We start from the raw sequence: 25,112 nt of genomic DNA, 5'->3' as shown, positions 1-25,112 counted from the left end.
GCTTCTCCCAGGGTTTTTGTACCTTTTTTGTGTTTTGGCTTTTTGTACAGGTGCGTGGGGCCTTTGTCTTCAGCTCCAAATCCCGTTGGTCACCTCCATGAGCCTCACCAGCATAAGGAATCTAACCCGCGCACATTCTTTCCCAGCCGATGCCAGCACCAGAGGCCCAGGATTAATCGGGCCTTGGTGACGCCAAGCATGGAGCCTGGAGACAAAGGTTAGTTTTAGTTTCATCACATGAATTGTGAACCATTTTGAATCTTTTAACACGGCTTACTGGTTGGGAACCACTGGTGTAGACACAGGCAGGAACAGAAGGCGGAATATTCCAGCCACACTCACCCCGAAACCGGAAAATCCCGCCTGAGGTCAATGGGCCTTTCCATGGTCCACCCCTCGCCCTCCACGGTTCCCGGCCGCACTTCCTGTCTGCACATTCTCCCCGTGACCGTGTGGGTTTCCTCTGGGTGCTCCGAGGTGGCTGGAATGGGAGAATTCACCCCAGAATCACAGAATGGTTACAGCACAGATGGAGGTCATTTGGTTACTAGTGTCAGTGTGGATCTCTGAATGAGCAGTTCATTGAATGCGATGCCCACCTCCCACCCCCTCCCCCCCCATCAACTTCTCCCTGCAGCCCTGCACATTGATCCTTTTCAGATGCTAACCTAATTCCCACTCTCTGTCTATCACTGCAATGTTTTCCATAACAATACTGCTACCACTGCTCCTTTCCTTCTGCTCCTCTCTTTCTTGAACATCTTGTATCCAGGAACAATTAATATTGGCGCTGCACATCTTTGAGCCAGGTCTCTGTTACGGTGGCATAGTGGTTAGCACTTCTGCCTCACAGTGCCAGGGACTCAGGTTCAATTCTGCCCTTGGGATACTGTCTGTATGGAGTTTGCACATTCTCCCCATGTCTGTGTGGGTTTCCTCCTGGTGCTCCGGTTTTCTCCTACGCTCCAAAGATGCGCAGATTAGGTTGATTGTCCATGCTAAATGGCCCCTTAGAGTCAAGGGATTAGCTGGGTAAATATGTGGGTTTACGAGGATGGAGCCTGGCTGGGATTGTTGTCGGTGCAGGCTCAATGGGCCAAGTGACCTCCTTCTGCACTATCGGGACTTTATGATTCTATGATCTACACCGTACTTCTATGCGGCATTCTGTGTCTTTAAGTCACCAATCTAATTTATCACACTCAACACATTGCACAATAAACCTAATCTTGACTTTTTTGCATTCTCCCTCATGCTGAACCCAACTTATAACTTACTCTATCCTACTCCCATCCTCTCTGTCTCTCCTAATATTCCCCACACCGAGGTCGACTGGGATTTTCAAAGAATAGAATCATAGATTCATAGAATCCCTACAGTGCAGAAGGAGGCCATTCAGTCCATCGAGCTTGCACCGACTACAAATACCATTCAGTCTGTATCCCCATAACCCTATGTAATTCTCCAGATACGAAGGGTCAAGTTAGCATGGCCAATACACCTAACTCGCACATCTTTGGAGTGTGACAGGAAACTGGAACACCCGGAGAAAACCCACACAGACACGGGGCGAACATGCAGACACGGGGCAAACACGCAGACTCCACACAGACAGTGATCCGAGGCCGGAATTAAACCCCGGTCCCTGATACTGCGAGGCAGTAGTGCTAACCACTGTGCCATCGTGCCGCCCCAAAGTCCTGTCGACTTCTGGTTTCAAAATGCAATGGGGCTAGGTCAACTGTTTCACAACACCAGCTTAAAGTCCAACAAGTTTATTTGGCAGCACAAGCTTTTAGAGTCTCACTCCTTCTTCAGATGAGTGAGAAGTTGTGTTCACAAACAGGCTAGCCCTTCTGACAGACTTACAAGCTTGCCCTGCCTGGATAGGTGTCTGTAGAGGAATTCTGCACACTTTTCCTGAGAGAGAAATGGCAGTAATCGTACTGTAACCAATCTGTACACAGAGCAAATATTAAGAGAATTGGGTGTACCTCCAGGGCTAAAAGTTTGAGGCAAAAGCAAGATAAACTTGAGGCACGTTGATGACACAGCACTACTTGCCTTCAGGTTTCCTCTTGGTGCTCCAGTTTCTTCAGAAAGTTCAAAGATGTGCAGGTTAGCTGGATTGGCCATGTTAAATTGTCCCTTAGTGTCCAAATATGTGCAGGTTAGCTGGATTGGCCATGCTAGATTGTCTCTTAGTGTCCAAATATGTGCAGGTTAGCTGGATTGGCCATGCTAAATTGTTCCTTAGTGTCCAAAGACGTGTAGGTTAGGGGGATTAATGGGGTAAATGTGTGGGGTTGCAATGATCAGGTGGGGAGGCCCAGTTCAGATGTTCTTTCAGAGAATCGGTGCAGACTCAATGAGCTGAATGACCTAATTCTGCCCTCTAGGGATTCTGTGGTTCTATACCACTTGCAAAATCAGAAGAGGCCCTCGAAAGTATTGTACATCAAGTCATATCGAGAAGTTTAGAATACGGATTGCGTATGAACGCTAAAAGACAAAAATAATGGTGGCTAGAAGGAATACATTAGAAGAAACGAGGGTGAAGATCGAAATGGATGGTGTCACGCTGGAACAAATAGATACCTTTGTCTATTTAGGACAAATGATAACAGAAGATGCTAGCTGTGATGCTGAAATTAGAAGGATAGAGATAGCTAGGAGCAATTTTGTGAAACTGAAGGATGTGTTAACAACAGGAACACTCAAGCTTATAACAAGGAACAAAAAGCTCACGAGATGCTACATTTTATCTGCTTGCTTATATTCCTCAGTAACCTGGGCAATAAATAAAGATCTGTGGAAGAAAGTAGACTTTGAAATGTGGATGTGTACACAAGAAATTCCAAATACAGACCACAAGAACGCTGCAAATTTGTTTGAAATTGCAAGAACAAAAAGAACCCTTAAAAGTGACATCCAGAAAAAAACAATGTCAGTATTTCAGTCATTTGATCAAAGTTGAAAAGTTATAGAGAAACAGAAAATGCTGGAAAAACTCAGCTGGCCTGCAGAATGTGTGGAGAGAGAAACAAGCTTGACATTTTGGGCTCTATTTTACCATTTTGATTCTAAGTGCTGGACTAGAAACTGGGAGGGTTTGAGATCTGACTTTCAGACCTGTTCTCAGGTGCCCCCATACGCATGCTACCTGAAAAAGTATCAGCGAGTCTGAATTGCGCTGCAGAAGACTATGGGTGGAGCTTAACGCGCCCGAAACACTGCAAATCTGATCGGTGCCTCCAACTGTGCATGCGCAAAATGAAAATAATAGAATGTGGCTCCCCTGCCAGACCCCTTCCGGGCCAGATAATACCTCCCCCTGGCTCCCGCAGACTTTGCCCCACCTCCTCAATATTACTGAACCAATGATCTCCCCACCCCCTCCACCACCCAGACTGATCATGGCCCCCCCCCCCCACCGGTCTCAGGCAGAGTGGCAGTGGACCCTCCCTTCCCCCCCCCCACCGATCTCAAGCTCGGAGATCTCAAGCTCAGCACTTACCTCCTCACTAACTGAAGTACCCAAGTCAGACTTTTGAGGAGCACATCTGTTTCATGCCTATTCTGGATGGGCGAACACAGTGGCAAAGGAAGAAGTGCCAGTGAAGTTGGGCGTGCAACCCATTAAGTCAATTTAAATGCATGCAAATGCACCCAAATGGCACCGATCCCGGCCATTTTTGAGCCTTGGAAGCGGGCATGGATCGCTCTACTCGCCACACGCCTGACTTTACTGAAGTTTTGCGACCGAAAATGGATGCAACTTGATGATAAAATTGGACCCTTTCAGTCTGAATGACTCTTCTTCAGAGTCACAGAGAGATCTCTTCTAGAAGGTAAAGTGGAAGACAGGAGAAATAAAGTTTGACCTGGGCATAGTTAGGCGTTGGACATCACAGAGTGGTCACACGTGAGTTATAGTGGATGTGTGAGCATGGCATAGGACTGATAAGAGTGGCATATAGTGGCAGATCTCCTGGTAGGACTGCTACAAACAGCAGCAGCAAATTATGTTTTGAGAAAGGTTGCTGAGCGGACAACACGCTGAACACTCTCGCAGTTATCATTTATTCCAGCCACCTTTTCTCTGAAGCTGGAAGGCATCATTTTGTCCTTCCAGCTTTGAAGATCTACCCACTGCCCTTAATCATACAGGAAATCTGTCCCCATGTCAGTTCCCTGATCGAGATCTCAAAGAGCGATTGCTTTCCCCACGGGGGCAGATTCCCGAGATCCGAAAACAGGCTGGCCCACAGACCCTGAAAATCTATGGATCTTGATCACAAATGCAAGGAAGGACAAATGCTTGGGAGCCTATGGGAATCACAGGGTGGTTTCTGATTTAACATTGGGTAGTTGCAACACTGTGGCCTGTCCAAGACCGCAAGAAATTACAAAAGGTCATGAATGTAGCCCAATCCATCACGCAAACCGACCCCCCCCCCCCCCATTCCATTGACTCTGTCTACATTTCTCACTGCCTCAGAAAAGCAGCCATCATAATTAAGGACCCCATGCCCCCGGACATTCTCTCTTCCACTTTCTACTGTCATAAACAAGATGCAAAAGTCTGAGGTCGCATACCAACTGACTCAAGAACAACATCTTCCCCGCTGCCATCAGACTTTTGAATGGAGTACCTCACATTAAGTTGATCTTTGGCTACACCTTAGCTATGACTGTAACACTACATTCTGCACTCTCCTGTTTCCTTTGTCTATTAACAGTACACTTTGTGTAGCACGCAAGAAGCAATATTTTCCACTGCATACTAATTCATGTGACAATAATGAAACAAATCAAATCAAAAGTCACACCTGGGGTGCCAGCTAGAAAAAGGGAATAGGAGAGGTGGCAAAGGGCTGTCCAATGCACTTAATCAAGCAACCTCGCCCAAGTTATTTTCTCACTCTTGGTCAGTGGCCTTCTTTACTAGGACCAAATCTCTTCTAGGATCCAGAGCTTGGATCTAAAGCTGAGCTTCACTTTAGCTGGTGGGCAGGCCAGTGTATTTTACTTTGTCCCATCAAATCTTGCTCCTCAGTGGAACTGGGTAGGATAAAAACATTCCCAACTTGGAAATGCCCCCCTCCAGCTACAATCTTGTCGACATCATGGGCCATGTCTGTGGCCTGGACTCCCTTCGTAACACAGCAGAACCATGGCACAGTGCTGCCTCACAGTGCCAGGTCGCCAGGTTCGATTCCTGGCTTGCATCACTGTCTGTGTGGAGTCTGCACGTTCTCCCCATGTCTGTGTGGGTTTCCTCCAGGTGCTCCGGTTTCCTCCCACAGTCTGAAAGACAAGCTGGTTAGGTGCGTTGACCATGCTAAATTCACCCTCAATGTAACCGAACAGGCACCAGTGTATGGTGACTGGGGACATTCACAATAATCTCATTGCAGTGTTAATGTAAATCTACTTATGACACTAATAAATAAATAAATTTTAACAGCACTGAAGGAGTTCCTGTAACACATGAACAATAGCAGTTCAAGAAAGCAGCTTGAACAATGAGCTTCTCAAGGACAATTTATATTGGCCATTAAATGTTGGCCTAGCCAATGTCACCCATATCCCATGAATTAATACATGAAAAAAAAACGAGACCCTAAGATTTTGGTCCAATGCCAGATCTTCCATTACACTCTCTCCCGATATTAGCTTATATTTAGCTGAGTAAAGGAGATGAGGTTCTGGAAACCACAAGAATTTGGATTGTATTTAAGAATGATGATTTATGTTGTAATATGCCTTTAAGGGATAGCAAAATGCTATCACTTTAAGGGAAGTGTGTCATGTGATCCAGCCTCATTTCACTTCAGACTGGTGCAGATTTAACTTCTCCAATACTTGTATTCACATTAATAATTGAACCCACAACGTGATAGCACCATCTCTTATGAATGATTGATGCAAAAATAGAGCCCAGGATCTCAGTCCAGTTTCCAGGACATCCATTGCATTGCCAGGCATGTGTAGGAAACACGCATGGAACTGTGTGTTTCTATTCTCTCCCCCTAATAGATACAGTTTGCAGTGTAAAGGAGACGAGGTTATGGGAGCCACTAAAATATAGATTGGGGCAACTTCTATTACATAAATGGAGGCCCAGGGCTGTAATCTTACCAGTGTTCACAACAGTGAGATTTTCCCATCCCGCTGCAGTGAACGGAGATCTGGCTGACTGCCAAATTCTCTGATCTCACTACAGCAGGAGTGTGGCATGAATGTGTGGTAAGATCGAGCCCTGGCTGTTTCTCATTACATAAGGGAGCATCATAGTTCCAAAGAAACTGGCTTTCAATCTGTCAACTCATGCACTCATTCGTCTACAGAACTGCTGAAAGAGGTCTGTGCTGACCCTTTGCTGCAGAAATCCAAAACTGCCATGCTTTCTCTCCTGTAAGCCCTATTTCTTCCAGTTTGATTATTTACTATTTTCTCTTGAAAATGAAATGGTGTCACAGTCATCCACTCTTAATGGCATGTTCTAACAAGTCTACAGAAATAAATTTCTCCTAACTCCTTTCTGTGTTCTCTGCATGATAATTTACATTATTCTAAAAACAGAGGAATGAAATATTCTCTTTCCCCGAAAAGGCATGAATGCAAACAAAACTGTCTTGTAATGAGTGAACATCCAAGTCAATATGAATGATTCCTGGTACATAAAAAGAAGCAACCTTCGTGTGGTTTGGAACCAGTCTTGCTCAATACATTCTTACATATGTTGCATTGGGAAATCTGGGGTGGAATTTTCATGCCTCACCCACCATGGGAATCGTAACGGGTGGGGACGGACTATGCAAAGGTCCGTTGACTGAATTTTCCAGTCTTGGAGTGAGCAAGGCCGGAAAATTGTGCCACTGGACTCTGAGTCCAAAGTAATATTTGTAAGAAATCATAACATTAGACTAGATATCACGAGGGCTGCCACATCAGTTTTCCTTTCCTTTAGGGAAGGACACTGTAAGAAATCTCACAACACCAGGTTAAAGTCCAACGCCAGCATCTCCACACTGTAGGGAAGGAAATCTGCTACCTATCTGGATTAGAGCAAATTACTGCTGATGCTGGAATCTGAAACCAAAAGAGAAAATCTCAGCAAGTCTGGCAGCTTTGACATCTGGACTCAAAACATCAGCCCTTTTCTCTCTTCACAGATGCTGCCAGACCTGCTAAGATTTTCCAGCATTTTCTCTTCTGCTACCTACCCGGTCTGGCCAACATGTGACTCCAATCCACAGCAAAGTGGTTGACTCTTAAAATGTTCTCTGAAATATCCTAGGAAGTCATTCATTTCAAGGGCAGTTAGTGATGGACAGTAAATGCTGTCCCAGCAAGTGACGCCCACATCCCATGATCGAATGAGAAAAAGTATGTCAGATATTAATCTGAACTTTCTAAACAAAGACATTTCTGTTTCTTTTAATGCCACAGAATAACAATGGTTTTTCTGCGGCAACCAATGAATTAGTCTACGTATCAAGGAAAACTCTGAAATAAAGTAATTCGACAAAGCACTTTGACATATTTTGACAATGTAGTTAAAGTACTAAAGAAATGCAAGTTTTTTTTGCTTCTGGATGTGCTCAACTGTAAAGAACTGTTATTTTTCGTTACCTTTTGACTTTATCAGACTTTTGCCTTTATTACATTCATATTGTTGTTAATAGCTTTCTAAATTTCATACATGTAGGCGAGATATTAAGGTTAATATCAGTCTCAGCACACAGAGAGATGAACAGGTTGGGGCGAGTCCTTTCAGCCCCTATTAAGATTGAAGAAACATTATTAGAAAAAAAATGATATGAAATAAATATATCCTTGCTTTAAAAAAAGGATTCTTTAATAATACGAAGAGCCTTGTCTGGCTTTTGCACTAGAAGCAGGAGGCATAACTGTTTATAAGGATAATAAGTGCCTTGGTAACACTTTACAAGTGTCATCGTTTGAACTCAATTGACACTGCAAGCTAATTACAATAATCACAGCTTTAAGAATGTCTGCTTATCTCTCCTAATCACATAGTACAAGGTTGGCCTTTGACGCTTTTATATGAGGCATGTATTATTTAATCAAAATCTTCACAGGGAAATGGCACCCGCACGGAAGAGGGTTGCTCTTATTTTGTGTTTCTATGTGCAAGCCTTGCAATTTAATGTTAAAAAAAATCAGTACAGGGTCTTTAATCTGTCTCCCTTCCACCTTATGTATTGTCAGATTACATGGTCGTTTTTACCTTATCAATGAATATTTTTAGCTGGGGAGCGGATACTGTCAGAGATTCTGTATGAATGTCGAATAGCAGCAGGGGGTTCTTCCAATATATCGTTGATGAGTTACTTTTTGGCAGTGGCGATATCACCAAAATTACAGTACTTACTGTCTAATTGCATGAGGTCAGAACCAGAGGCTTTATTTTTTACAAACAAGAAGGTTGTGTGATTAATCAATCAGAATGTAGCGAATGGGCAGATCAAACTAATATCTACAATCTACGGAACTGGCATCAGAATATCGGTGTACATCCAATTACTCGTGAAGGAAATGCAACAAAATTAGTACGGATATTTGAAGAATGGTTACACTGCCATTTGATTGTGCTCCAGTATTCTTATCGTTCTATAGATTTTGATCCTAGTTAGGTTTAGAGTGAATCAGTGCTGAGACGCACAAATAAGTAGGACGAGATAAACAGTTCATGAATAGAAGGGTATTCAACAAAGATTGAAGAAAGTCATGAAGGAAAAATGCAGATAACTATTTCAATGAAAATAAACGTGAAGCGATTTATTGCCTTCAGAGATTTCAGTGTATATTAATAAACAAATACTGAAAATCGACTGCTGGGGCTCCACTGTTTCTGAATCAATGGCCCAAACATTGCTTCAAACATTGCTGTCAAAATAATATCGAGGCTTATGGTCGCCACAGTTATTTAAGTGAATATGCCACAGCAACTTCAAGTTTGTGGTTAAACCTGGAAGTCAAGAAGCTGCTGTTTGATATTCACCACTTTGTGAATATGGCACCCTGCCCTCTGTCTCTTGTCCAAATGCATTAAGAAGTGTGAAGTTCCTATACTGGCACAGGAGACACAAAGTAAACTTACCACAGTAACTTAAAGAACAGTTCAGCACAGGAACAGGCCCCTCAGCCCACCAAGTCTGCACCAACACATGATGCCTTTCTAAACTAAATACCTTTTGCCTCTATGTGCCGTATCGCTCTATAACCTGCCTATTCATGTATCGATCAAGATGCCTTCTACACGTTGCTATTATATCTGCTTCCATCGCCTCCACTAGCAGTGTATTCCAGGCACTTACCATCCTCTGTGTAAAAAGCTTGCCTCTCACATCTCTTTAAAACATTCCCCCTTTTACCTTAAACTTGTTAGTCCCGAGTAATTGACATTTCTATCCAGGGAAAAAGACTCCAACAATCCATTCTATCCATGGCTTCTCATAATTTTGTAAACTTGGTCAAGACCTTTCTAGTGTAAGTCCCCGTTTAACAATGTGTTAAGTGTTAATTACTGCTTATTAACCTCTCTGTCGCTGAAAATTAAGGATTACAAGTTGAAGTGCTTACTAGGCAGGATTTTCTGGCTGTGCTCACTCCAAGACCAGAAAGTTTTGCCCGAGCTCAACGTACCTTTGCATGGTCTGACCATCATTGCAATGATCCCCATGGTGGGCAGAGTGTGAAGATTCTGCCCCAATGTCTACTTTTACTCTTTTTTTAAAGTAAATACGTCCTTCCCTCTTTTTTCTTTTTCTTCAATCTAATTGGTGAAGGAGTTCCTTGAGATATGTTTGCTCTTTTCACTCAGATTCCAGATGTCCTGTTGAGGGGGCTGCATTGTTTCCATCTCTTACTTTCAGCAAAGTAAAATATCGCAGAGACTAAACTGGCAAATGCAATTTTAAGCAGCGATGGATTGACCCGTTACAGGAATTTTGTGAGTTTTGTGTTCTCAAAGTAATTTGTGCTGCATTATCTACCTCAGTGAGCCTCAGCACAAGAAATAGGGAGGCTGACGTGAATGCTGCCAACGCAAGGTAATCGTGTCTCAAAGAAGTTAACGTTGAAAAAGCCCTCAAATTACTGAGAGTTTACAATGACATAATTTGAGCATTCACTGAGGAACAGTGAATATGAAGCAGCTATCCAGATATTTAGCAGACTGAAATCTTGGTCTTGTTCCAAATAATAACAAAAGAACATAAGAGCTTAGAACAGTACGGACAAAAGAGCTGAACTCTAGGAGTTATTCAAAGTTGAAAGTTTATTTTTTATTAGTGTCACAAGTAGGCTTATATTAACACTGACATGAAGCTACTGTGAAAATCCCCTAGTCACCAAACTCAGGCGCTTGTTCTGTTACACTGAGAGAGAATTTAGCATGGCCAATGCACCTAACAAGCATGCCTTTTGGACTATGGGAGGAAACCGAAGCACCCGCAGGAAACCCCCGCAGACATGGGGAGAACATGCCAACTCTGCACACACAGTGACCCAAGCCGGGAATCGGACCTGTTCCCAGGTACTGTGAGGCAGCAGTGCTAACCATTGTGCCACCCTGCCACTCATGAAAGTGACTGTCCTTGACATCAAGGCAGCATGTTAATAAGTGTAGCATCAAGGAGCCCTAGCAAAACTGGAGTCAATCAGAATTAGAGGGGAAAACTATCCACCAGTTGGAGTCACACCTAGCACAAAGGAATATGGTTGAGTTTGTTGGAGGTCAATCATCTCAGCTCCAGGCCATCAATAGAATTCCTTGGGATAGTGTCCCAGGCCCAACTATCTTCAACTGTTTCATCAATGACCTCCCCTCCATCATAAGGTCAGAAGTGGGGACGTTCACTAATGATTGTACAATGGTCTGCACTATCTTTGCCCCTTCAGATACTGAAGCAGTTCCGGTCCAAGTGTAGCAAGAACTGGACAACATTTAGGCCTGGGTTGATAAGTGACAAGAAGCATTCACACCACACAGGTGCCAGTCAATAGTCATCTCCAAGAAGACTAAACCTAATTATCTTCCTTAGACATTCAGTGATATTGCCATCTATCAGAAAAACAAAGGTAGTTTAAAGGGATCAATACTGGCATTGTTAAATATTAGAAAAATCTACAGTCTTAATTTAGTGCTTCTGTGTAAGAAAGCATAGTTAGATTCACGCTGGACAAAGATGGATGTATGTATGGGGCTTTGCATACTTAACAATCTCCTATTTAGTTTGGAAAGAGCCATGGTGTGAAAATTAAACAAGCTGGCAGAAGCATCAAGACACTTCTTAGCAATTAGGGAATACCTGTAAGGTGGCAAAGCATTTTGAATGTAGTTTTAGATGACTTCATTGGCAGTTGGAGGTAGGTAGTGAGAGAAAAATTCGCACAGCTCCGCTAGAAGCAGTTGGTTTTTGAAGGATAGAGAGGGAGTATTTCTCTCTGCTTTGCTAGAAGAAAAGCCATACCAGGAAGTAATGGTTAAGAAAACAAGAGCAGAGATCTAACAAGCCACTAGTTGAGGATACTAGAGAAATGAACAGAATTTTCTAAGAAGCCTGGCGTTAATAGAACAGAAGAAGCCAGGAACCAGAGCAGATTATTGTTCAGTAAAGTCATAGAGAGTTGAAAAGGCATTGTATTGTGAAAGGCCAGGATGATATCTATAGTAGTGTCAAGGACTGTCAAAAATGATTACAGTTTGTGAGACATTATTTGAAATAATTGCGACTGGACCTTGGAGTTTGTGTAATAGTGCATAAAAAGGGAATCCTGAAGAGGTGTAAAAGCTAGGAGTCAATCCTGATGAAAGCTGCTGAAGGAAAACATTATTTAAAAGAAGATTTGAAAGTGTGTCTCTTTAAAATCCTTGATGTGGAAGCTGGAATTCAGTGAGACTTGATGGCTCATGGTATGAGAATCATTTGGGGGATTTTGAGGAGAGATCTAGAGAAATTCACTTGGGTTCAGAGTGGAATGTGTCTGACCACAGGTAGCCTGTCTGCTTGAAGGGGCTGTGTGTTACTGAAACCATTATAATCTAAGGCATGTTTTGTAACCCAAGTTAAACTTAATATCTGTGAATATTTATGAAGCTAAGGAGTGTGTGAAGGAGCATTGTATGATAAATGTAATGGCTCAGGAAGCCTGTTTGGAAAACAACATATTTATTACAGAATGCAAAGTCAATCCATTATCATGATGTACACACACTAGTCCCTGCCTGGGGTTACTGTCCAGTCTTGGGCGTGTCTTATAAACAGGTAATGAGTTCCAGCTGGGCAGGCCATTGCCTGCAACCAGGGGAACTCATACTCAATGAGCCCCACAGGAAGATCAATCAGTGATTCCCATCAAACTTGTGGGGGTTATCAATAAGCAAAACTTTACATGTTTAATTTTTTTTGTTAACACTAAATAGCGATTCCTGTGACACTGTTCCTCTATGTTTTGTAAAAGGCATGGCCTAGATGAATGTAGATCCAATAATATTCAAGATGTTATCCAGCACATCTCAGCCCTCTTAATTGGCATGCCATCCACCATTCTTTTCCCCCACCATCAGTGCACAGTGGCAGCAATGTGTACCATCCACAAGATGTACTGCAGCAACTCACCAAAGCACCTTTGATAGCATCTTCCAAATCTGCAACATCTACCCACTTGAAGGACATGGCAGCGGATGCATGGGAACACCACCAAATTCTCCTCTAAACCATACAGCATCCTGGCTTGGAAATATATTGCTATTCCTTCACTGTTGCTGAATCAAAATCCTGAAACTCTCCCCCTAACAGCACTGTGCATGTTCCTCCTCCATACAGACTGCAAAGATTCAAGATGGGCAACTCACCATCAAATTTTCAAGGGAAATTAGGGATGGGCAATAAACGCCAGCTTAGGCAGCAATGCCCACATGCTCTGATAGGTTATAAAAATGCCAAACTTGAATCGAGGAGACAGCCAGATGATCAGTCCCAGCTTTTACTTCGGAAAAGAAAATTCCGACATGTTGTTTAAAACAACATTTAGAAAGAAAATTTTCAATTTATAAGACAATGTAAATACTAATAATGAAGGCCATTTGGAGCATGATAGCTTATCCATTTAGAAAAAAACTCTGTTGCTTTGCCACAATATCCAATTATCTGTGCAATGATTGGAAAATTTCTGCTTCAGCTATATACTTTGCCAGTGTATTTGAAGGTGGAGCTGCTCATAAAGTAAAACGTGTGGTGTACCAGCAGTCTTCTCACTCACGCCCAACCCATCTCTTCTACTCCATTGGTGCCAAGTACTTTTATTAAAAGAGGGTGAGAGAGAGAGTGAGTGTGTGAGCGAGAGTGAGAGAAAGAGAGTGTACAACTGAGAGTAAGAGAGGGAGAGAAGAGAGAGAAAAAAAGAGTGAGTGTGAGGGTGTGTGAGTGAGAGATTGAGAGAAAGAGAATGTGTGAGTGAGAGTAAGAGAAGGAGAGAAGAGAGAGAGTGAGTGTGAGTGGGTGTGTGAGTGAGAGAGAGTGAAAGAGAGAGAATATGTGAGTGAGAGTAACAGAGGGGGAGAAGAGAGAGAAAGAGAGTGAGTGTGAGAGAATGAGAGGGAGAGTGTGTGTGACTGAGAGTAAGAGAGGGAGAGAAGAGAGAGAGTGAGTGTGAATGAGAAAGGAAGAGAGAAGAGAGATGGATGAGAGAGTGTGGGTGAGAGAAAGAGTATGTGTGAGAGAGAGAGTGTGGGTGAGTGAGAGATTGTGTGGGTGAAAGTGAGAGACAGCATGAGTAAGAAAGAGTGTGGGTGAGAAAGAGTGTGTGGGTGTGAGAGGGAGTGTGGGTGAGTGAGAGTATGAGTGAATGAGAGAGAGAGACTTGTCTGAGTGTGAGAGAGGAGGAGTGAGAGAGTGTGTCTGTGTGTCTGTGAGAGAGGACAAGTCTGAGTGAGAGAGTATGTGAGTAACAGAGAAAGAATTTAAGTGAGGGAGAGTGTTTTTGAGAAAGAGTATGAGTGAAAGAGGGTGTGAGTGAGAAAAGGAGAGTGTGAGTAAGTGAGGAGTGAGTGAGTGAGTGAGTGAATATGCGAGTGAGTGAGTATGCGTGTGAAAGACGAGTGACTGAGAGAGTGAGAGAGTGAGAGTCAGCGAGTAAGTGTGAGTGAGTGAGTGAGAGTCTGCCTTATGCCCAGTCTTTGGTTTCCAACTCATTCTCACCTCTACACATACACACACAGCCAGTAACGACTGTGCCACCCACATTCACTGACCCTCTCACATGCTGATCATTTTTTAATTCTTATTCGTTTTCATAACCATTTATTGCTCTTGCCTTTCCATATTTTGACTCAAAAATAATTTATTTCCTTATATCCCCGACTTTCACTTTGAAAATCAGTTTTGCATTCTGTCAAACCGATGGCTGGGATTCTCTGGTACCAGTGAATGGAGCCCCAAGTTCCCCGTTCTCGCTGGCAGTGGGGTGAGAACAGGCAAGATCGGAGAATTCCAACCCTCATCCTTCTGGAATTTTTCACCCGTCCCTTGAATGTGGACCACTGAGATATATTATTGCACAAGAATGTTCCGAGACATTCAGAGAAAGATTGGTTTTCCCAAAATGGCACACTTAATTCAAGCAGCCACCAGCTTAGCTCCACAATGTGCCAGCACATTCTGCTTGCCATCAGATGTTCTGTCTCATCTCCTTTATCGATGAGAACAAATGCGTGTTTAGAAATTGATATAAATCTCTTCATCACACAATGGCTTTGGTTTAAAGTAATCCTGAGACATACGCCAGGATTCTACTGTCCCACCCACCACAAAATCGGAGCAGGCGAGGGGCGGACAATGGGAAGGTCCACTGACCTCAGGCAGGATTTTCCAGTCTCAGATCAAACAAGGCCATAAAATCCCATCCATAAACCCAAAGTTCAAAGTTCAAACTGCAGCAAGCAACTTCACTAATAACTCTATCCACCGTGTATTAGCTATATACATGTATAACATCACTATTATTGGTCAAGTATTTAACTTACTAGAATGACAGCTAGGTGACTCATCCCTCTATGTGTCAGTTTGTTGTTCCAGAGTATAAGTGTTTTCAGTCCTTTCTTTTGCCTTCTCAGACCTTCACAGATATCTTGCAGTCCTAGAAACAGATTTGACTAGTCAGCCTACATAACTGGCTTTGAACCTTTATCGTAGAATCATAGTGCAGTGCAGAAGGAGGCTATTCAGCCCATTAAGTCTGCACAGACCTTCCAAAAGAATATCTTACTCAGGCCCATCCACCCCTCTCACACTATCCCCCATAACCCCGCACATTTACCATGGCTGTTCCACCTAATGGACACCCCTTTAAACTCCAAGTGGCCATTTAGCATGGCCAATCCATCTAAACTGTACATTTCTGGACTGTGAGTGGAAACTGGAAGAAAACTACGCAGACACAGGGAGAATGTGAAAACTCCACACAAACTGTACGCCCAAGGCCAGAATTGAACCCGGGTCCCTGGCGCTGTGAGGCAGCAGGGCTAACCACGGTGCCACCGTGCCGCCCTTTGTGTTCTTTTCAAACCTTTCTCAACGTGCCCTGACCCCGTTATGAGTGACTGTGAAAATTGAACATGTGAGTGCACACAAAGGGTAGAGATTATGATAGAGAAACTTTCAGCAAAATCGGTTTTGAGGGACCGACCAGTGGAATGGGCTGATCAGCCCCCATCCAGTGGTGCTTTGACTCCCCCCCCTGTAAATTGTTTAATTTACATTTGCCCATGACAAGCATTCAATTTTGTTACTCCCAGCTTCAAATTATTATTTTTTATTTTATCAGTGTCACGAGTAGACTTTAACAAGTAGACATTAACACTGCGATGAAGTTACTGTGAAAATCCCCCTCGTTGTCACACTCCGGCGCCTGTTCGGGTACACCGAAGGAGAATTTAGCACGGCCAATGCATCTAACCGGAATGTCTTTTGGACGAAATTAGAGATCTGGAACGATCCTGATGTGATTCGAGAAGGATAAAGACAAAATATTGGCAGATACGTAGATCTCACCTGACACTGAGGCATCATGGATCAGAGGTAATTCCTCCCAGGAGTTTTATACAAGCACATTAATCAGCCTTGACTCAGTGGTGACACTCATCGCTGATTCAGAAGTTTCTAGATTCAAGGTCCAGTCCAGAGGTGTAAGTACATAATCAAGCTTGGCACTTCAGTGCATAATTGAGGGTACAGGATGCATAGTCTGATCAACTGCACTCTTATCTGGAATCCATATCAGTGCAAAAAGATCTGAGGTTCTGTAACTGTAGTCTTGCCGCAGTAGTATTAAGTGAAAAAAAGCATTGCATTTGTATAGTGCACCTCACAGAATCATGAAGTTTCCACCTTCTCAACTTTGCCCCTTGCCTGAGGTGTGGAGATCCTCAGGTTAAATCACCACCAGTCAGTTCTATGGTCATCTGGGACTACGCTGACTTTCCCTTTCCCTTTTATTATCATAATAGAGGAAATACAACAGTTAATTTTCACACAGAAAACACCCATAAATAACCATGTGATAATGACCAGATTTTTTTTTTAGTGATGTTGGCTGAGGGATAAATATGGGCAGAGACAGCTGTGAGGATTCCTCTGCTCTTTCTCAAAGACAGTGGCACAGAATCTCTTATATCCACCTGAGAGAGGGAAGGAGTCTCGGTTTAATGTCTCACCCTGAAAGATGGCACCTCTCAGAATACATCACTGGGACATCAGCCTGGATTTTACATCTCAGCTCTCAGGGACTTGGCTCCTTAATTTTCTGACTCAAGAGGTGAGAGTGCCACCAACCGAGCCACAACTGATCTCGTTACTCAAATCCGCAGCGCCTCGAGTAATAGAATCATAGAATCCCTACAGTGCAGAAGGAGGCCATTCAGCCCATCAAGGCTGCACTGACCACAATCCCACTCAGGCCTTATTCCTGTAATCCTACATATTTACCTTGCTAATCCCCTGATACTAGGGTCAGTTTAGCATGGCCAATCAACCCAACCTGCACATCTTTGGACTCTTCATTGATAGTGTTAACCCCGCTGGAATGCCACCCAATATGATGAAAGACTTCAGTCAAGGAGAACAGGTCAGATTTAAGGTGAATCAGTGACCACAAGTTCCATTCTGCCGACTGTCTGCCCGAAGCAAGAATATTCAATCCAGAATATTCAACAGGAGGAGGATTTGGGGATGAAGTGAGATGGGAATCACTTTTCAGTTGTTAATTTTAGTTATCACCAATGCTGTGAGGCACAATGGTCAGCACTGCTGCCTCACAACACCAGAGACCCAGGTTTGATTCCCGGCTTTGGTCACTAACTTTGTGGAGTTTGTACATTCTCCTCGTGCCTGTGTAGGTTTCCTCCAGCTGCTCTAGTTTCATCCCACAGTCCAAAGATGTGCAGCTTAGGTGGTTTGGCCATGCCAAATTCTCCCTCAATGTACCCGAACAGGCCTGAAGTGTGGCGATTAGGGAAATTTCACAGTAAATTCATTGCGATGTTAATGTAAGACTACTTGTGACTAATAAATAAACTTTAGCTTTAAAGATTTATTTTACAGTTCAACCCTCCTATTTACCTGTGTTTAATATGCAGTTATTTTTAAGGTCTAACAATTTAATGGTATGGTTAGATTGCAGCAGCTCTTGCAGGTACATGGAGTCTTGAACGCTGTTCAGGTTATTGCCTGCCAAGTAAAGTTCTTTTAGCACTTGGTTCACATTCAGGGCAGAAACTGTAGGAAGTCAGATCGGAAACAACAGATTCAGTTGCACAAAATTAGCAAAATATGAAGACAAGTTCTCAAAAAGTCTGGCCACAAATCTCAGGAGGCTTGGATGGTACAATGCATAGTACAGTTACATAAAATTCCTTTCTGCACATTTCTAATGGAATCATTAACCCAAGGGTTAACAATTGCATTAAAATAACACAAAGAATGTTACGTGAGCACTCTAGGTGTGCTAGTGCGCTATTGGAGTTAATTATACCCTTTAATATTCAACTGACTCTTTATATCTTGTAGAGAAGTCATCTGTTTTAATGATTAGATTTGGTTTGATTTGAAGTTCTGAGAGATTGACATATTAATCATAGGAATGCAAAAGGCTAATCCAAATGGTATATGTTTGATTCATAAATCATTTCTGTGATACATCTTCCCCACCTCGGTGTCCTCCCATTAAGCATCGTAACAAAGAATTGGCTATTTTTACATTCAGGTCACTATGAAGCGCTCCCATGTTAAAGGCTAGTTGCATGAATAATCTCTCCAATTAGAGCCCCAACCCTCAACGTCAGATGGGTGCTTTCCTTTCCAGCCGCCTATCAGTTTGTCCTGTAATGGCAAGGTGAGATAAAAATAAAACTTACCGAGCATCATCAAAGGACGACCACTCATATTGGCGTTATCCAAGCGTAATACCCTCAGATGATTGTTAAACTTCAGACCATGTGCCAGAAAGCATGCATTGTGCTCCACCAAAGGAATGCCACAGGCCTCAAACTCCTGTAAGCTGCTACTCTAAGAAAATTAAAATTTAAAAAAACAGCCAGTTTATTTAAGGTGGCAAAATAGGGTGAAACCAGACTTAAAAGCGTTTCCGGCATACAACTTTGCGTTGGGCTCCAATTGGCAATGAGCCTCATCTGCCAACGATGCATAATCAGGAAATCATGGGCATATAGCCCACGATTTCACCATATGTTCAAACACTAGGTGAGAAATCTTGGATAGGTGGAAGAAACGCTTTTAGAAATTGAGTAAGGGTGGCGGAGGAAGGACCAAGCAGCAAGCCAAGCTCCCACTCTTGTTGACTCAGAGGAAGATGGCAAATAGGAGAGGGTGGGGAATCAGGATGCTCGCAAGGACAGGACAGCCATCATTAGGGAGGTAACTCTAAAGGGTTACAGGGCTGAAATATTTCCCCCTTGCAAGGTGGTGGAGAGGAGGAAACTGGTTATTCATTCCTGAGACATGGGTGTCGCTGGCTTGTCAGCATTTATTGTCCATCCCTGGTTGGCCGAGGGCAGTTGAGAGTCAATCATGTTGCTGTGGCTCTGGAGTCACATGTAGGCCAGATCAGTTAAGGACTTCCTTCCCTTAAAAACATTAGTGAATCAGATAGGTTTTTTCCCACAATTGACAATGGTTTCACAATCATCAGTAGATTTCTAACTTGAATTCAATTCCACTGCAATATAGATCTGGAGGTTTCCAGGTAGAATGGGACAAGGCTATGGATTGATTTGACGATGAGAAGGATCTTGAAATTGAGTTGCTTGGAACTTGGCTTGGCAAGGATGGGAGTCATGGGACTTTATGTAGGAGATAGCCAGATTGACGGAGGTTGTGAAGGTGGGGAAACTGGCGAGCAGGGAATTTAAAAAAAAGTGATGCTTGAGGTGATGAAAGATGGATAAAGTTTTCAGCAGCAAGGAGGAGGAGGAGGAGGTAAGGGTGTAAGCAAGCAATGTTCCAGAACTGGAAGTACGCAACTGGGTTTAATCTGAGTGTGAAGTGAGAGAGGATCGTGGAATTGCACAGCAAAAGCACTTTAGTTTTAGTGAGAGTTAAACAAGATGGCTGTGGACTTGTTGAGGCTGACGCGGATGGTATTTCTGACTGTTCAGGACTTGATATCAATGAACAGCAAATAGCGCAACAGCCCCGGAGTGCATTGTGAAGTGATGAATTTGGATAAACCTGGTGTGCATGGCAGATAGTGGTGTACTTATAATTGATGTTACTGATGGTTAGCCTGTAAGTAATGAATTGGCGGGAGCAGAGGGTGCAGTCCATTTCAACGTGAAAAAAGACTTCTTCAAAGCAGATATGAGTATGACCACAAATAAATGCACCACATTAGTGGACATGAATGAATGAACGCGGAAAGCAATAAAAGAGTGAACTGTGTGATAGAAAAGGTCATACGTTCTTACGCATCCATAACATCCACAGGATGCCTCAAAGCACTTTACAGCTAATGAAGTACATTTGACGTGTATTATAGAATATGAGGCAGCCCGTTTTAGGTGGCATTGTAGTTAGAATGCTGCCTCAAAGCACCAGGGGCATGGGTTCAATTCCTGCCTTGTGTCACCTTCTGTGTGGAGTTTGCACATTCTCCCTACATCTGTGTGGGTTTCATTTGGGTGTTCCGGTTTCCTCCCAGATTAGGTTCATTGGCCATGCTAAATTGCCCTTTAGTGTCAGGGGGATTAACAGGGTAAATACATGAGGTTAAGGGGATAGGGCCTGGGTGGGATTGTGTTCAGTGAGACTCAATGGGCCGAATGACCTCCTTCTGCACTGTAGGGATTCTTTGATTTTATGATTTGTGAAAGATTTGCACATGGAGTTGACTGGCATGGGCATCTTCAAGGATTTTTTTTTATTAGTTGTGTTTGCATGGCAAAGACTACCATGAATTTTCCACAAAATTAGTCATGAGGCTTCACAAGGCGCGAGAGAATTGCAGAGTGGCATTACCTTCCGTATCAGCTGAGCTGCTGCCATCCAGCCTCGGTTTCCAATACGCTGGGTGAAGGAGATGCTGAGGTGTACTGCCGAGTCATAGTACTCCATTATATCAAACAATGCAGAAGCCCCCTGGAATCAAGTTATTATTATATTAGTCATCCATCTGAAATTGTCAAACATCTTCTTTCTGCTGAACTTTGTTTTTATTCATTCATGGGACCTGAACGTCGCTGGCTGGCCTGCATTTATTACCCATCCCTAGTCGCCAAGGGGAGTAGACAACATTGCTGTGGTCCCGGAGTCACATGTAGGGCAGACTGGGTAAAGACGACAGATTCCCTTCCCTAAAGGAATAAAATGGGTTTTTCCAACAGTTGACAATGGTTTCATGGTCACGAGTAGATTCTTAATTCCAGAACTTTTTTATTGAATTCAAATTTCACCACCTGCCATGGAGGGATTCAAACCCGGGTCCCCAGAACATTAGCTGAGTTTCTGGATTAATAGTCTAATTATAATACCACTAGGCTGTCTCCTTCCCTGCAGCTTTCATTATTGGAATGTAAATTTGAGTTTCACTGTTTGGCATTGGTGTTGCCGGTAGTACTGTATTGCCTTATTAAGCAGAAAAATCATAGCTGCAAACATGAATTTCACATGGGGTTATGGGGATAGGGCCTGGGAGAGGAACGTTGTCAATGCAAACTTGATGGGCCGAACGATCTCATTCTGCACTGTAGGGATTCTATGGATTTATTTTGAGCTAGCTGATTTTACTCAATGGAATTGAAAATTGGAAGCGTGAATAATCTGTAAAACGGGTTGAAAATCTGGTCCAGCATCTGCAGGGCGCAAGATGGATAGCAGAAAAAAAAACTGAGTGTCATTGTACACTGTGACAATGCTTTGCAGTAACTATGCTTCAGGGAATGAAATGTTTGTGATTGAAGGTTCACATTCCGGTCTGCAAGCCAACATACTCATGGTGTCAAATCCAGACAGCTAGCCATCTGAAGTTCTTTGATTTGATTTGATTTGATTTATTATTGTCACATAGAAACATAAAAACCAGAAGCAAGAGGAGGCCATTCGAAACTTTGAGCCTGCTCCGCCATTCATTATGATTGTGGCTGATCATTGAATTCAATATCCTGATTCCCCCCACCCCCCACCACCCCCCCTCCCCCATATCCCTTGATCCCTTTAGCCCCAAGAGCTATATCCAATTTCCTCTTAAAATCAGGCAACATTTTGACCTCAACTGCATTGTGGCAGTGAATTCCACACACATACCACCCTCTGGGTGAAGAATGTGTGGAATTCACTACCACAGGATGTATTGGTACGCAGTAAAATGTATTGTTTCTTGGGCGTGAAACAGACAAAGCATACCGTTCATAGAGTACATCGGGGAGAAGAAAAGGGGAAGATGCAGAATATCAATAGAACATTATCAGAGAGTTTAAAAGGGTTAAGAATACAGTTTTAAAGCATAGAATGGGAGTTAAAAGATACAATTAGAGGGTATGCTGGGAACTGCTCGCAAGAAGTCACCACACTCTGGCACCACTTTGAACTGGGAAATTAATTTCCTCTGATCCTACTTGTTTGCTCACCACCCCCTTATCTCATTCTTGCACAATCAACACAGAGCCAGTGACATTTGAGGTTATGCATAATTAATCAACAGGACTCATTTCAGAACATCTCATCAGCAGAAACAAGCAAGCTGCTAGGAGATTTTTTTTAATTCTTACATGGGATGTGGGTGTTGCTGGCTGGGTCAGCATTTATTGCCCACCCTTAATTATCCTTGGATTGAGTGGTTTGCTGGGCTGCTTCAGAAGGCAGTTGAGAATCAACCACATTTCTGTGGGTCTGGAGTCACATGTAGGCCAGACCAGGTAAGGACGGCAGATTTCCTTCACTAAGAAACAACCAGATGGTTTTTTTTACAACAACTGTTTCATGGTCGTCATTAGTCTAGATTTTTATTGGATTTCACCATCTGCCATGGTGGGATTCGAACACCGGTCCACAGAGCATTATGATCAATGGAGCTCTGATGAAAAGTAATCCAGACTCCAAACATTAGCTCTATTCTCTCTCCACAGATGCTGTCAGACCTGCTGAGATTTTCCAGCATTTTCAGTTTTTGCCCCGGAGCATTCTGCTGGGTCTCTGGATTATTCATCCAGGGACAATGCCACTCTGCCACCGCTTCCCCAGATTTGGCAATGCCTTCAGTAGCTCCTATATCCAGGAACACTACTGGAAACATTCCTGGGATATGGGTATCACGGGCAAAGCCAAATGTATTGCTCATTTCGAGTTGCCCTTGAGAAACTGGCAGTGAGATTTTCCCTTAATGACTGCAGTACTATACAGTACTACATAATGCTGATAGGTAGGGAACTCCAGAATGTCAACTTAGCAATGATAAACTAGCAATATGTGTGCAATCTAGTGTTTGGCTTGGAGGGATCTGATATACTGTGGATCACTGAGGCAGGTCCTGATCTGAAGGGCACAGAGAATGATGGGTTGTCACCTCACTGAATGAATTGATAGCATTCCCGGCTTGGGTCACTGTTTGCGCGGGCTTTGTATGTTCTCCCTGTGTCTGCATGGGTTTCCTCCAGATGCTCCAGTTTCCTCCCACAGTCAAAAATATGTGCTGGTTAGGTGCATCAGCCATGCTAAATTCTCCCTCAGTGTAACTGAACCAGGGTGTGATGATTGAGGGTTTTCACAGTAACTTCACTGCAGTGTTAATATAAGCCTTCTTGTGACACTAATAAATAAATTTTAAATTGTTTGTTTAGTTTATTGCCCATGACAAGATTTGCCAGTGGTGATCACAAACAGCAAGTTTATTTATTAGTCACAAGTAGACTTACATTAACACTGCAATGAAGTTACTGTGAAATTCTCCTAGTCGCCACAGTCCGGTGCCTGTTCAGGTACACTAAGGGAGAATTTGGCATAGCCAATTCACCTAACCAGCACATCTTTGGACTGTGGAGGAAACCAGAGCACCCAAAGGAAACTCACACAGACAGGGAGACAATGTACAAACTCCACACAAACAGTGGCCCAAGCCGGGAATCGAACCAGGATCCCTGGCGCTGAAGGCAGCAGTGCCACCTTACCACCCAATGCAGCACAAACACAGCAAATTCTGCTGATACCCTTACATCTTCATCCAGCTTCACCCACTCCAAGTTAATCAGTTTAAACTGCATGCGTTTGAAGATTTCTTCAAGAGCCTCGCAGCTCTCATAGTCTAACTTTTCACCTAGAAAATAAATGTGTTCAGTTTTATTAGAGATACAAATAATGGACTTCTTTAAAACATTGTAAGTTTAATTCAAAACACACACCCATGAGACGCCGTGATTCCCAAACTCCCTTTTCTATGGCTTCTCTAAACAAGAGCAATAAACTAACGTCAGTTAGTGTCAAGCCTGAGGCAGCTTTATACACATAACAAAATGAATTGTAACTGCTCAAAGCCAGTGCACTTTGTACATCTCGTTGTTGTTAAACAGATCTCTGTCCCTTTATTTAGACTGGATTCAAACTCAGGCTCCAGAGGTGAAAGGACCAATGATTTGGCATTGACATTCAACTCTTACTATATAATGTCAGCATCAATCAACTGTTTTTTTTTATAATCCTTTGTCAGAACCTCACTTCAGGAAAGGAATCTGTTTCCCTTTGACTAAATACACAGTATATTTAATTGTTAGTTGCGAAGAATTGCTGTAGATCATAAGGAAGTGGTTCAGGTTGCCCGAAGAGAAGTGGCCAAGACATTGCTTCCTTCTCTAAAAGATATAGGAAGAGGTCCATTTGCCTCACAAGGAAAGTCCAGATATCCTTACCAATACATATCCTCAACTAATCCATCAGCAATCACGCAACCTATTATTCTCATGCACTTTTTTCTTTCAACATCTGGGTGTCAAAGCAAGTCACAGCTGTAAAGGCAACCTCCACAAACACTCAGCCGCCTTCTTTTTTTATTCATTTGTGGGACATGGGCGTCACTGGCTGGCCAGCATTTATTGCCCATCCCTGGTTGCCCTTGGAGGGCAGTTGAGAATCAAGCTCATTCCCATGGCTCTGGAGTCACATGAAGGAAGACCAAGTAAGGACGGCAGAATTCCTTCCCTAAAGGACATTAGTGAACGAGCTGGGTTTTTCTGACAATCAATAATGGCTTCATGGTCATCAGTAGGATCTTAATTCCAGATTTTATTTTAAATTAAATTCAAATTCCATCATCTGCCATGGCGGGATTCGAACCCAGGTCTCCCTGAACATGAGCTGAGTTTCTGGATTGATGGTCCAGCAATAATACCACTAGGCCGTTGTCTCCCCTTGAAACCATGCTGCAAAATTGCACTTTGCATCACAAGAAGTAATGCTCGCCTTACTTGATACTTGATTCAAAAGGCCAGTGCACCTCTACATATCATCATGGAATGCATACATTCACAGGAAGTAAATTATCTGTGGCTCTCTCTCCCTACAAAGGGGAAATACAAA

At 43.1% G+C, this 25,112-nt stretch overlaps 1 protein-coding gene across 1 annotated transcript in view; it reads right to left on the bottom strand.

Annotated features, from left to right (window-relative positions):
• Window positions 1-25,112, bottom strand: part of LOC145352351 (protein phosphatase 1 regulatory subunit 37) — a 185,825-nt gene that overhangs the window by 108,660 nt on the left and 52,053 nt on the right. The window contains exons 5-9 of the mRNA XM_080202105.1: window positions 23,756-23,856; window positions 20,568-20,687; window positions 18,449-18,599; window positions 17,655-17,810; window positions 15,062-15,174 (exon numbers count right to left, since the gene is read on the bottom strand). Of these exons, the coding sequence (XP_080058231.1) occupies window positions 15,062-15,174; window positions 17,655-17,810; window positions 18,449-18,599; window positions 20,568-20,687; window positions 23,756-23,856 (641 nt within the window). The remainder of the gene's footprint in view (window positions 1-15,061; window positions 15,175-17,654; window positions 17,811-18,448; window positions 18,600-20,567; window positions 20,688-23,755; window positions 23,857-25,112) is intronic.

Source organism: Carcharhinus amblyrhynchos, chromosome 14, assembly GCF_965287045.1.
Source record: "Carcharhinus amblyrhynchos chromosome 14, sCarAmb.v2.hapA, whole genome shotgun sequence".
NCBI lineage: Eukaryota > Metazoa > Chordata > Chondrichthyes > Carcharhiniformes > Carcharhinidae > Carcharhinus > Carcharhinus amblyrhynchos.
Note: the sequence above shows the minus strand (reverse complement) of the source record. Positions and strands in the feature narration are given on the sequence as shown.